This window comes from Monodon monoceros, unplaced genomic scaffold (genome assembly GCF_005190385.1).
Source record: "Monodon monoceros isolate NGI ecotype Baffin Bay Population unplaced genomic scaffold, NGI_Narwhal_1 Super_Scaffold_18, whole genome shotgun sequence".
Taxonomy (NCBI): domain Eukaryota; kingdom Metazoa; phylum Chordata; class Mammalia; order Artiodactyla; family Monodontidae; genus Monodon; species Monodon monoceros.
The window spans coordinates 107886368-107901229 of record NW_021703774.1 but is presented as its reverse complement, the minus strand read 5'-3'; the positions used below and the strand labels follow the sequence as shown (position 1 = coordinate 107901229).

Below are 14862 nucleotides of genomic sequence, written 5' to 3'. Positions count from 1 at the left end.
TGAACAAATACAGTTATCCTAATTTCAGTTCACCAAAGTAGATTTTTCACTTCTTATTTTACCTAATTAAAGGGACTCCTTGTAAAGATGAGAGTGAGAGATGAAAAGAGAAAGACTTTCAAACATACAGACTGAATGAAGATATGGTTTTTCTCCATAGGTACAAACGTATAGAAAATTGGGAGCATATAAAAGAAGAATTTAATTTGTTTCTCTTTAAAACAGCCATATTTAAAGAAGTGATATTAGTTTTCTCTGAAAAAGGCAAATTTAGAATAAACATCTGTTTAAAAACTCATTCTACGAGGCCACCATCACCTTGATACCAAAACCAGAAAAGGATGTCACAAAGAAAGAAAACTACAGGCCAATATCACTGATGAACATAGATGCAAAAATCCTCAACAAAATACTAGCAAACAGAATCCAACAGCACATTAAAAGGATCATACACCATGATCAAGTGGGGTTTATTCCAGGAATGCAAGGATTCTTCAATATACGCAAATCAATCAACGTGATACACCATATTAACAAACTGAAGGAGAAAAACCATATGATCATCTCAATAGATGCAGAGAAAGCTTTCGACAAAATTCAACACCCATTTATGATAAAAACCCTGCAGAAAGTAGACATAGAGGGAACTTTCCTCAACATAGTAAAGGCCATATATGACAAACCCATAGCCAACATTGTCCTCAATGGTGAAAAACTGAAAGCATTTCCACTAAGATCAGGAACAAGACAAGGTTGCTCACTCTCACCACTCTTATTATTCAACATAGTTTTGGAAGTTTTAGCCACAGCAATCAGAGAAGAAAAGGAAATAAAAGGAATACAAATTGGAAAAGAAGAAGTAAAACTGTCACTGTTTGCAGATGACATGATACTATACATAGAGAATCCTAAAGATGCTACCAGAAAACTACTAGAGCTAATCAATGAATTTGGTAAAGTAGCAGGATACAAAATTAATGCACAGACATCTCTGGCATTCCTATACACTAGTGATGAAAAATCTGAAAGTGAAATCAAGAAAACACTCCCATTTACCATTGCAACAAAAAGAATAAAATATCTAGGAATAAACCTACCTAAGGAGACAAAAGACCTGTATGCAGAAAATTATAAGACACTGATGAAAGATATCAAAGATGATACAAATAGATGGAGAGATATACCATGTTCTTGGATTGGAAGAATCAACATTGTGAAAATGACTCTACTACCCAAAGCAATCTACAGATTCAGTGCAATCCCTATCAAACTACCACTGGCACTTTTCACAGAACTAGAACAAAAAATTTCACAATTTGTATGGAAACACAAAAGACCCTGAATAGCCAAAGCAATCTTGAGAACGAAAAACAGAGCTGGAGGAATCAGGCTCCCTGACTTCAGACTATACTACAAAGCTACAGTAATCAAGACAGTATGGTACTGGCACAAAAACAGAAAGATAGATCAATGGAACAGGATAGAAAGGCAAGAGATAAACCCACGCACATATGGTCACCTTATCTTTGATAAAGGAGGCAGGAATGTACAGTGGAGAAAGGACAGCCTCTTCAATAAGTGGTGCTGGGAAAACTGGACAGGTACGTGTAAAAGTATGAGATTAGATCACTCCCTAACACCACACACAAAAATAAGCTCAAAATGGATTAAAGACCTAAGTGTAATGCCAGAAACTATCAAACTGTTAGAGGAAAACATAAGCAGAACACTCTATGACATAAATCACAGCAAGATCCTTTTTGACCCACCTCCTAGAGGAATGGAAATAAAAACAAAAACAAACAAATGGGACCTAATGAAACTTCAAAGCTTTTGCACAGCAAAGGAAACCATAAACAAGACCAAAAGACAACGCTCAGAATGGGAGAAAATATTTGCAAATGAAGCAACTGACAAAGGATTAATCTTCAAAATTTATAAGCAGCTCATGCAGCTCAGTAACAAAAAAAAACAAACAACCCAATCCAAAAATGGGCAGAAGACCTAAATAGACATTTCTCCAAAGAAGGTATACAGACTGCCAATAAACACATTCTTTCATGTGTTTCAACATCATTAATCATTAGAGAAATGCAAATCAAAGCTACTTTCATGTGTTTCAACATCATTATTCATTAGAGAAATGCAAATCAAAACTACAATGAGATATCATCTCACATCGGTCAGAATGGCCATCATAAAAAAATCTACAAACAATAAATGCTGGAGAGGGTGTGGAGAAAAGGGAACACTCTTGCACTGCTGGTGGGAATGTGAATTGGTACAGCCACTATGGAAAACAGTATGGAGGTTCCTTAAAAAACTACAAATAGAACTACCATATGACCCAGCAATCCCACTAATGGGCATATATCCTGAGAAAACCATAATTCAAAAATAGTCTTGTACCAAAATGTTCATTGCATCTCTATTTACAATAGTCCAGAGATGGAAACAACCTAAGTGTCCATCATCGGATGAATGGATAAAGAAGATGTGGCACATATATACAATGGAATATTACTCAGCCATAAAAAGAAACGAAATTGAGCTATTTGTAATGAGGTGGATAGACCTGGAGTCTGTCATACAGAGTGAAGTAAGTCAGAAAGAGAAAGACAAATACCGTATGCTAACACATACATATGGAATTTAAGAAAAAAAAATGTCATGAAGAACCTAGTGGTAAGACAGGAATAAAGACACAGACCTACTAGAGAACTGACTTGAGGATATGGGGAGGGGGAAGGGTAAGCTGTGACAAAGTGAGAGAGTGGCATGGACATATATACACTACCAAACGTCAAATAGCTAGCTAGTGGGAAGTAGCCGCATAGCACAGGGAGATCAGCTCGGTGCTTTGTGACCGCCTGGAGGGGTGGGATAGGGAGGGTGGGAGGGAGGGAGACGCAAGAGGGAAGAGATATGGGAACATATGTATATGTATAACTGATTCACTTTGTTATAAAGCAGAAACTAATACACCATTGTAAAGCAATTATACTCCAATAAAGATGAAAAATAAATAAATAAAGCAAAAAAAATCAATTTAGGGAAAAAATTTCAAAATAACATTTTATTTATAGAAGAATATCAACTACAGCTTCTCACAGTGAATTGTGTAAGCAGCATGACTCCTTCCTTTCCTGCTCCAGCTTCTTTCACTGTGAAGTGGGAACAGTATGTAAACCCTACAGGCGTCAGGAGTGTGTGGGCTGAAGGGGAGGAGAGTGAGGAGAGATAATGCAATCTGTAATAAAGTAGCTTGTGAAAAATAATGTCCTGGAAAAGCTTGTTATTAGATAATGAAAGCTTAATTATGAAAAGGGATTTAAAAATTTTTGATATGAGTTGTTCACAATAATACTGATATAATTTGGACATCAGACATTAATTCATACCTTTTATCTTTTTACGATTTTCAGTTAAGCTAATAGTTTAACCTTTTATATTTTTAATGTAGAAAACAGGACTCATAATTGATGTGATATGAGAATCAACACTAGCAGTAAATGGCAAATTTTAATCAATTCCCTTCTCAACTTCCCTTCCTCCTTTCTATGTATTAGTGAGTAATAACAGGCCAAAAGTCATAACGCAGGAAGAATTTAAAAAGCAGCAAAGATAACCCATAAATTGGTTTCAAGAATAAATATGAGTTCTACATAATAAATGCAATTAAAATGTTAACAATACTGGAAATTTTAACATTACCTTCATTTCATATTCTATTATTAAATAATTATTCAGCTTTAAAGTGACACAGCATTTGAGATGACGAGTTATTCGTTATTTCCTTCTGAATATGCACACAGTGAAAACCATAGGATGCGACAGAACCAAAGAGGAGGGCAGCTCACATGAACTGGCTGCCTGCTCCGCGCCAAGCACTGCTCTCCATACATCACTTAGAGGAGGCTCTCTTGGCCACTACCCTGTATATGCTTTGTTCTTAATTTCGACGGAATTTTAAAGCATGATGGTCTAATATACTAGCCTACACATGGCTAAAAGCAGCAACTTCGGAAAACGGCCCAGGAGTTAGGGATAGGGAATGCAGCTGTGCCACTCCTCATGTTTCCTCCAACATGAAGACGGATAAATCTTCAGACCTCTTGCAACCCAGCGAACAACTCTGCCTGAGGAGTGATCTCCCAGATTGTGAGACCAGCATGGCCTGGGCAACCCAGAAACTTGCTCGTTCTTTGCCAGAGCACCTTCTGGGAAGATACATTCTCCTTTGCTTCCCTTCATCTTTCAATTTCAAGCTCTGGTCCTGGAGAAAGGAGTGGGTTAGACCTGTAATTTGGAGGATACGAGGGCATATAAACCAAGGAAGCAAGAGCCCAAACCCTTCATCTCTCCTCTGAGTCTTCATATAGCCTCTCTCCTCTGCCTGGAACAGTCTTGCCCCATCTGTTCACCTGGTGAACTTCTATGTTTTACCTCAAACATGACTTCTCCAGGGAGACCTTTACCTGCCACTAAACTATTGTATGATCCCTGAATGCCCAACTCTTCCCCTATTAATAATTATCTCACTTTATTTTAATTTCCTGTTTAGTTAATGGAGACTGTTAGCTACATAAAAAGAGGAATTATACCAGTATACCCTGCCATGTCCCCAAGGCTCAAAAGAGGTCTAGCACTTAGTAGGTGTTTGTCTTAGTGAAATTGCTTCTTGCAAGAAAGTGAAACCTATGCAAACAAGGTAAAAATCAGAGCTAACACTTATTGAAGGCTTACAATGGACCAAACACTGTTCTAATCACTTTTACATATAGCAATTCATTTAATCCTCAAAATAAAAGCATTGAGATAGATAACACTGGTCTACAATCCCTTTCCAAAAATCTTGAGGCTAGATTTCATAATCATACACATTACTATTTCCACAGGAAAACATGTGAATATTCAAACCAAGAGACAGACAAAAATAACAAATAACTTCCTGTAGGGTCATTGTCTCCAAAGGAGTTCCGGCAGGTTAGGTTTTGCTGCCTAATGGTTATGAAAAATGTTTGGTTCTGAAAACATTTTGGATCTCATTTTATGGATGAGAAAACCCAGGCATAGAGCAGATAAGTAACTTACCCAGGATTGCACAGTTAGGTAATGGATAGCTATGTAGCCAGACCCATGATCTTAACCACTACCTGACAATGCCTCATAATTAATTTGATCTGTCCTGGTGCCAACAGCAAAATCCTAGAAGAGATTGTCTCTTCTTAGATTCAGATTCACCTCTAGTCAAGTAATACTTGGGAAAATGGGTGGAGTCACTGTGTACAAACAAGGTTGCCCAGGCACCCCCTCCAATAAGGCCATGCAGTCCATCAGGAACCAGTTTGCTTAAAAGGCCACACAGATGGGGAGACAATGCCTGTACCTCTAGCAAAACACTGGCTGAGTAATTTTAGGAAGGCAGAAAACAGGCAAGAAATCAGACTGGGATGAGGAAAATTAGTGTCAGTTCCATCTGCAATGCTATTTGGATTTCTGGGTGTTTTTCAGTTAGAAGTAAATGGATGGGAGATGAATAACTTGTGAAACACAAAAACAAATAGTCAGCAAGGTGCCCTTTGTGTTTACCTGTGGACTCATGTGAGGCTAACTTATAGAATATGTTAGGTAATGGATCCATTTCCTGACATTGTGACTTTTAAAAGCATCCCGATCCAACATCAAGCTCTCCAAGGGAAAACATAAATGGGATACTCAGTCAATGAAAGCACTAATAAAATGAAAAGATTTATCTTTTCCATATGAAATATAGCACATTTGAAGGCATAAAGCCCACAGACAAATTCATATTTTGCAAGAACATACAGATGCTGAATGACAAACTGCTCCATATGGCTGAACAGTTGGTCCTAAATTAAAATAATGGCATGAGGTGAGGGAGGTTTAGAAATAACATTAAAATCACTACATGCTGTACAAATGATGCATGCAGCAGCCATGACATAGAGTAAAGGCATCTTTGCTGATGGGAAATGAACAGCCCTGTGCAGCATCTATGTCAGCCCAAATGAAAAAGAGATGGAAAATAATAACAGCAAAATTCATGCAGAAGCAGCTACAGTAGGTATTTAAAAAATTGCTATTTAGAGAAGAAATACTTGATAAACAAGGGTTTCTTAGAACCCCAAAATAAATGCAAATATTGTACAACCTTATTATCACTACTTATTTCTCTTCCTTCTCCAAACTTAGTTTATGCCTAGATATCAGAGAATAAGCTTTTCAGAAAATTTGGCATTCTTCACAGCCCACCATTGCTGTGATATTTTCATACTTCAAGTATATTCCTTACAAACTATATAAAGCAACTGCATTCTTAGCAGAAAGCTGAATTATGCTAGTGTGGAGTTACCACAACATGACATTAAGTAAGATCAGCTGATTCCATTTTCACCTGGTGAGGATTCCTTTCAGTAGTTTAGTCCTACATCATTGACCTTTAAATTTTACTCCCATTAAGAAAAATTTGAAATAAGACATGTGGAAGAGTTTGTGTGTGTGGCATTCTAATCTTAAGAGTTTTGCCATATTCAAATGAGAAACTAGCAAAAGCTTCCAATACTAGAGCAGAAAAAGTGAGATACATATTTCAACAATGGTTTCTAAATGGAATTAAGAGATTTAAATGAGAGTCTTGTGCATTCCACATCTAGAATTCTGCTTGGGACATGGTCGTCTCTCAATCAATATTGTTGAGTGCATGTTTTAATGAGCAAATAAATAAATGAATGAATAAACAACTCTCAAAATCCCCAATAGTGCCTAGTGTAGCTCTTGTACAAAATTGGCAACCAATAAATGTTTGTCAAATTAAATTGTATCACACACAACCTTTGTGGTAGTCATGGAGACATGCCATTTGAATCAACCAGCTTCTAAGAGTGCAGTTAGCTGACAGCATCCCCATTCAGGATCCGTTACAACAGTCAAGCCAAGCTTATACTCTCCCCAGGCTGCTCCCAACCAAGGATTGAGCACGGTTGGGATACCAGAGAGGGAATATTTCTGCCCAGTGTGATCCTTCTAACAGGCAATCTGTGTTCTGGGCTCCCCATCAGCCTGACAGGCCTTTCTCAGAACTTCACTAAAGTCTGAAGATCTTCATCCCCAATCCTCCTGCCTTCCATTCGCTGGTGTTAGACCAATATTGCAGGTGGAAGGCTCTTCTACCTGCTCAAACTTTCTCTCCCCTTTATCCTTCTTGGGTGTCTTCTCTCATAAATGTCTTTCACTTCTAATTCTGTCTTATGTCTGCTTCCCAGGGAACTGAACTGACATAGCCATCCAATGATTATTGACTATCATCATAGTCCAAAGGATAGATCTGATTAATCCACATCTAGATGTTAAATTAGTTAAGTTCTTGGCCTTCTAAATGGGTAACTTTTAATAATACCTAATGCTACATTCTAAAGCTGACCCACATTTCTAGGTTTCTTTTTTGTCTTGGATGCAGTTTCTAGCTTTATAAAGCAATAGCACAGGTTTCAAACAGACAGTCAAATGAAGAGTCAACATGTTACAACCCAACAGACAAATTTTTATACTTCATTTATACATATTCTACATAAAATAATTCTACACATGAAGAGTTATTAGTAATAAAATACATCAGAGAAACAGCCTGGCATGAAGATCCTCAGAAGGAAACAAAAGTCACCTGCATTTTATACCTTCTAAGCCTAGAGCACCTTTGCCATATGATGGCTTACTTCCTCACAAGAACTCTCCAATACTTAATGCTACGAACCTCAGAGAAGTTGTGAGAAGTTACCTGCCCCCGCAAAAAGGGCAGGGGCAGTACTGAACCCAAGTCCATATGACTACAAGTCCAGTTCCTCTTTCCACTACCTATTATTGCCCCTTTAGTTTAATATCAACATATAAAAGCTTTAAAAAAATGTTTCAATACACTTTGCAGCTAATTATTATATTGGCTCTCTTGTTGTCAAGAAAAAAAAAAATTCCAGTCAGTCAGTCATTCTCTGATCCCACTTTACCTCTGATTTCATCTGAAATAAACAAGGTAGGGAATAATGTATAATATATACATTATTATAAATATATAAGGAAGTCTCATCCATCGCTATATATCCAGGAAATTAGAGTCTGTTTTGGGGGAAGAAAAGTCTTTTAAAGAACAAAATGGTTGATGAAAGAACAGGAAACAGAGTAATCATAACAACTGGAAGAAAAGTTGCTACAGATAAGTTGCATACTGTGTAAATACTGGGCTTCCTCTTCTCATCATAACCTACACCTAGCATCCCTCAGCCACCTTTCCGGACCCTCCATGAACCTGGGCAACTTTGCAAGATAAACTTATTCTTGTTAATATCTGCCCTTACTCTTCTCTGAGAGTCAAAATTCAAGCTATGAAATAATGCCATTTGCAGCAACATGGATGGACCTAGAGATTGCCATACTGAGTGAAGTAAGTCAGACAGGGAAAGACAAATATTGGGTTGGCCAAAAAGTTCGTTCGGGTTTTTCCGTACAGTGTAATGGAAAAAAACACAAACAGACTTTTTGGCCAACCCAATATCATATGATATCACTTATATATGGAATCAAAAAAAAAAAGGTACAAATGAACTTATCTAAAAACAGAAATAGAGGCACAGATGCAGAAAACAAACTTATGGTTACCAGGGTGTGAGGGAAGAGGAGGGACAAATTGGGAGATTGGGATTGACATATACACACTACTATATATAAAATAGATAACTAATCAGGACGTACTATATAGCCCAGGGAACTCTACTCAATACTCTGTAATGACCTATATGGGAAAAGAATCTAATAGAGTGTATATATGTATAACTGATTCACTTTGCTGTACAGCAGAAACTAACACAACATTGTAAATCAACTATACTCCAATATTTTTTTTTTAATTCAAGCTATGAATTCTTCTGCCCCAAATAGAACTGTCTATTAAATTACCTTGTAGAAGAATGACTGTAACTGCCTGGGTAGCTTTGTGTTGGAGATGGGACATCTTATCACTGATAACAAGCACAAAGGAAATATAGTAGCTTTGATTAATGCCAAAATGGAAGATGCAACAAAGGAGTTCAAAGAAAAAGAAAAAGGTGTTTAAGTTGTAATAAAAAACATGCCCTCTCTCATCAGTGCTCTCATTCCCTTAACATAACAGGGTATGATGAACACAGAGATGCAGATGCACATCTGACAACTGGAGGGAAGGATTACACAAAGATAACTTACTCCAAATATTCTTAGAGTAAATCAGTATAGCAGAAGTCACTATACCGACACAAGTACTTGCTAGTAAATTTATAAGCAAGTATTTACTTTTACTCGAAATTTATAAACACAATCGAGCATAACAACCCTAAAACATGAAATAGATTGTTTCTTCTAATTGATAAACATTATTACTATTCATGCACATCATTTGATCACCCCATACAATGTTTTATCAGACCTTCTCATATCACACGTTAAAAAAACATAACAGCATTATCTTAATTTGTTGATGTTCAGATAAATACATAGCACTAGTAAAGAAACAAGGGTAAAGAAAGAAGAAGCTAACTTGCTATTGACAGAATCCACAAAAGAGTCTAGATTTGAATCAACTGAACAAATGTTTATAGAAAGCCTACAGCTGACTACAAAGTAAGACACACCTCCCCTCCTCGCCCCTGGCTTTTAGAAAGGTGGAAAAAATAATACAGAAACCTCTCAAGTCAGATCACAAGTACAACTGAGTATGAAGTACTGTGAGGATTTAGAATAGGGAAAGATAATATCTGGTTATGGGGGAATACAGACAGGCCTCACAGAAATGCCTGTGTCTCCCTGTCATTCTTTCATTTCTAAAAAGATTATGTTCACTTGAAAAAAAGCAGAAATAGACAAAAACAAAAGGAAACATGACACCAAATATTACCACTTTCCTTCCTCTGGCTCAGTAAGTCTATCCTCCAGAAATAAAATATCTTAATTTTTGAAATTTTTTTAACACTAGATATATATTTTTAAAACAGTAAAAATCAGAGTGGTGATTTAAAGTAGGACAACACATATTACTGTATAACTTGTTTAATTTATTATCTTGGTATAAGATGGCATATGAAAAGGAAAAAGGCACTCTCTCTTTGAGATGCCCAAGGCAATGGTGACCTTAATGGACATTCTTGCAAACCCTCTGATAGAATTTCTCAGCAGGAAAATAACTGAGAAGGTTCTCATGTAAGAACTTAGAAGGCTACACGTGGTCTGTCTAGATCCACGCTCTTAAATGCAGTAGTCACTAGACACATTTGGCTATTTACATTTAAGTTAATTAAAATTAAAAGTTCAGTTCCTTAGTCACAATAGCCACATTTCAAGATCTCACTCAATGGCCACATGTAGCTAGTGACCACCGTATTGGACATCACAGATACAGAACATATCCGTCATTGCAGAAAGTTCTATGGGACAACACTCACAGTAAATAAACCTGGTATTTTTATTTCACCTGGCTAGAGAATGGATTGGTCACAAAGACTGCATGGGTAACTAATGAAGAATAAAGATGAAAGCCACCCAAATCTGGAAGGCTCCCTCAGTGCCAACGTGAACCACACTTAATTGGCACTCATCACTCTGAACCAGAATGCTTCCCATATGTGAAAAGAGATGCCTGACGGCTGATGGACTCATGGCCTCCCAGAAACCATGCACTTGGTGGCTGCTTATCGCTTATATTCTTCACTCATGATTAGTAAAATCTGGCTAATTTTACCAATGTACATATGTTGCATATGTCACAAGTCATAATCTTGTGCTGTATCTCAAGTTAAGATCTATGATTCCAGAATAGCACTCAAATTAACACATCTGAATAGTATGGATGTACTATAATTTATTTAATCATAAATCTACTGATAGATATTTAGTCTGCTTCAAGTGTTTTGCTTGTACAAATGCCACTGCAGTGAATGCTCATGTGCATAAATCTTTTACACATACATTTTATACAGATTATTATTCTGTAGGACAGAATGCTGGAAGTGGTTTTGCTGAGTCATAAAGTTGTGAACATTTGTAACTTTAACAGATACAGCAAACTACCTTTCTAAAGAGCTGTACCAATGTGTTCTCTCTCTAATAGTATAATAAAGCCCCTTTTATCCAAACTCTTTCCATCACTGGATATTATGTCTTATTAATTTTTGCCGACATGTTTTTTACTTGCTTTTCCTTCAGCATTAGTGAGGACAAGATCTAGTTACATGTTAATTGGCTCTTTGAAGATCCATAAATTGTCTTTTCATGGCTTTTTTATATGCTTTTCCATTTTATTTATTAACTTTACAAGATAGTATGTCTTCTGCTGATTGTCGGTAGGAAGTATTGGTTTACTTGTGCTACTTTGTGTTTTATGTGCTGCAAACATCTGTCCTCTTCAACATCCACCCCTTTCCCCTGCCACCCAATTCTCCTCACCACTTCTGCCTTTTAACCTAGTTTAAGACACCTTTTGCCATCCATTAAGTTTTTATGTCACCAAATATGTCGTTCTTCTCCTTTATGATTTCTGGGTTCTAAAACCTAAGTCTTCCTTATGAAGTTGTTTCTTCATTCTAAGATTATAAACATAGCTTTCTGTATTTTCTTTTAAACTTTTAATATTTTTTTACATATAAAACTATCATCTATCTAGAATTTATTTCTGCATATGGTGAGAGGTAATGCTCCAACTTAATTTTCTTACAAAAAGGTAGTCAATTGTTTCAGTATCATTTAGGGGAAAAAATTATCTTTACTCCACTGATTTGAAATGTCACATTTATCAAGTATTAATATCTTATAAGTATTTTAATCTGTTTCTGGGTTATCTATTTTGTTTTAATTACCAATTTAGCTAAACTCTTCTATCTTCTAGGTTACAAAAAGTACAAGGACTTGAAAAGATTCAGGGTTCCAATTCCACTAAGAGGTCCTTATTTTAATGAATAAGGCCACAGTTAGTGACTTGACAAACAGGAGTTCTGGGCTTACAGTATGTTTTCAATCTACTTCTGTTACCAGCTTTGTTACACCCTCCTCAACAGTAGCACAGTGTTTGGCACATGACAGGACACTAAGCTGTCCTTTGTTGAATGAGTTAATGCTTAATAATGAGTTCAGTTTACTCAGAGGAAAGTACATAACTTCAAAGTCATTATTTGATCACTGTCAACTTCCAGCTTACTAGCAATAAATCCTAGAAAGGGGAAGTAACAGTTTGCACTATTTAGGAATACAACAGCTTCACTAAAGCTACTAAAATAGTACATCTTCCCCCAGATAATGTTGCAATGCATCTATGGGCCCCTCGGGCTGCTGGCCACTCCCCTCTCCTACTCTCTGAGATGTTGTACTGTCTCTGAAAATCTCCAAAGCCCCTCCGCATTGGAGGAAAACCTTCACATCTTCCCACCACAATGCCACAGACTCTACCTTCCCTCCTATTAGAATAAGTGCTCCTGGTAGGACAAACCTGCCCAGCTTACTTACTTCGAGAATTTTCTATCACCTCTCTTTCCTGTACCATTCCTCTCTTCTAGATCATTCTCATCAGCAACTAACAAGTGTAAATAGTTTCATCTTAAAACAAAACAAAACAAAACAAAAACACCTTGTCCTCAACCCACATACCTATCCAGCTACCACCACATTTAACTTTCCCCTCTATAGCAAAATTCCTTGAAAAAGTGCTTGGATTAGCTGTGCTTTTTCCCATTTCTTGAACCTACTCCATTCAAGTTTTACTCCCCACCATTCCCCTGAATTTGTTATGATCAGGTAACCATTAACCTCCAAGTTGTCAAAAACAACAGTCAGGTCTTCTTGTTCGTCTTATAACTCCTATCAGCAACATCTGACTCAGCTGATCACTCCATCCCTGAAATAATTGCTTTACTTGGTCTCAAGGACCCCAAGTTCCCATGGTTTTTCATACTTTACTGGCTGCTCCTTCTTAGTCCCCTTAGATTAATCCCTCCACCCCATCTCTCTGATTTCTATACATAGAAGTGGCCCAGGGCTCAGTCCTCAAAACTCTTCTCTTTTCTAACCACACTTACTCTCTAGGTAATCTCATCTAGTCCCAAGGCTTAAATATCCTAGTGACCCTTAAATTTTGTATCTCCATATGCAACCTTAGCTCTGAACTAAAAAATTCATATATACACCTACACACTCCATCTTCAGTTGGATGTCTAACCAATGTATCAACCTTAGCAGGTCCAAAACCAAAATCAAAGTAAAACAAAGCAACAGGAACAACAAAGCCCTGCAGTTTCTCCAGCATCCACCCAATTCAGTTACCACCCTAGCTAAGTAACCGTTAGCTCTTGCCTCAGTTACTCGAAAAACCTACCTGGTCTCTACTTCTGTTCTGCCACATTCCCTCTCCCCTAGTTCTATTCTTCACAAGTAGCTCTCATGAACCTTCTAAATTATAAACCAGACTATGTAACTCCTCTGCTCAAAATTTTCCAGTGGTTTTTCATTACTTGGAATAAAACCCAAAGACTGTCCATGGCCTGTAAAGTTGTGATCTGACCCCTGATTATCTATCCAACTGTCGCCTCCACATCACTCATTCTTAACCAGCACAAACCAACTATCCTGTACATAAGGAAATAAATGGTGTCTCCTGTCTCATGGATACATCAAGCTGACGTCTACCCCAGGGCCTCTGTATCTGCTCTTCCCTCTGCCTGATGCATTGTACCTACAGATGTCTGCATAGTATTTTTCTCATTTCATTTAGGTCACTTTCTCTCAATTTTTTAATCCTGATTTATTTTTCTTCATAGTACTTAATACTACCTTACATTCTAGTATATATTGGTTTATTGTCAAACACCTTAACTAGAATATAAGCTCTATGAGACCATGGAATCTTTTTTTAATCTACTTGTTTATCCTCAGAAGCTAGAACAGTGCCTGAAACATAGTAGATACACAATAAATATTTGTTGAGGAAATGAGTAAGCAGATGAGCATTTATATAGTTTGATTATGAATGTGGCTTAATGATCCCAGCTTAATACATAATCCAAAAGAGCAAATCTGTTTTTGGGTATTCATTACTCACTTTTCGTTGTTTTACAGAGTCCAATTTTATGAGCCAATATGAAGCCACTTTTGTTTTATGATACTTCCAGTTATCAATCATCTGTTTTGGAGGAGAAACATCAAGAAATTTAATCTAATTAATTTGTGAAATGAAAGCACTATAATACTATTTGCAGTAAGGAATGTCTACTTTCATAAAAAGACATGTGAAAAGACTTTTAATGTAAGATGAAGAAGCCATCTGAATTTAAAGCTTTTCTCTTTTTGCTGTAAAAAAAGCACACAATCTCTAATGGTTGAAAGTCAAATGTCTTCAGGAATATAAGGTTTGGGAAGAAGCCCAAAACATAGATTTTTCATTTTAATTCCAAGAACTGTATTTACAACATCATTCACAGTAACAAAATATTGAATAACACATTAGAAGATAGCCTATATTTAATTAGGATTCCATTATGCCCCTGTTTTGTTTCTTGTGCAAATCTGCAAAATTTCTGTATATTCTAGTTATATATATTATAATAAATAGATTAAAATAGTTGCTGAATAAGTAAACATATAGTAAATAATCTAATGTCTTGTATAATTATTAATATCTTTTATCAATTATATAAGCCTATATCCACGTTCTTTATAGAACAATCACAGTAGCCACAAATATTAGTTCTACTCTCAGATTATCTAATTTTTCATCTAGCTGATTCAGAAAGGTATTACATAACTTATATCTCTAAGATATAGAAATAAAATGTC

General features: G+C 36.5%; 1 protein-coding gene across 7 annotated transcripts in view; it reads right to left on the bottom strand.

The window, feature by feature from the left end:
* The window catches only part of TTLL7 (tubulin tyrosine ligase like 7), a 157742-nt gene that overhangs the window by 18923 nt on the left and 123957 nt on the right, over window positions 1–14862 (bottom strand). For all 7 annotated transcript variants that reach the window (XR_003794580.1, XR_003794582.1, XR_003794581.1 and 4 more), the window contains one exon: window positions 14129–14209. Coding sequence is in view for 4 of the 7 variants with exons in the window: in XM_029230210.1 (XP_029086043.1) it covers window positions 14129–14209 (81 nt within the window). In the remaining 3 variants the exon portion in view is untranslated. The remainder of the gene's footprint in view (window positions 1–14128; window positions 14210–14862) is intronic.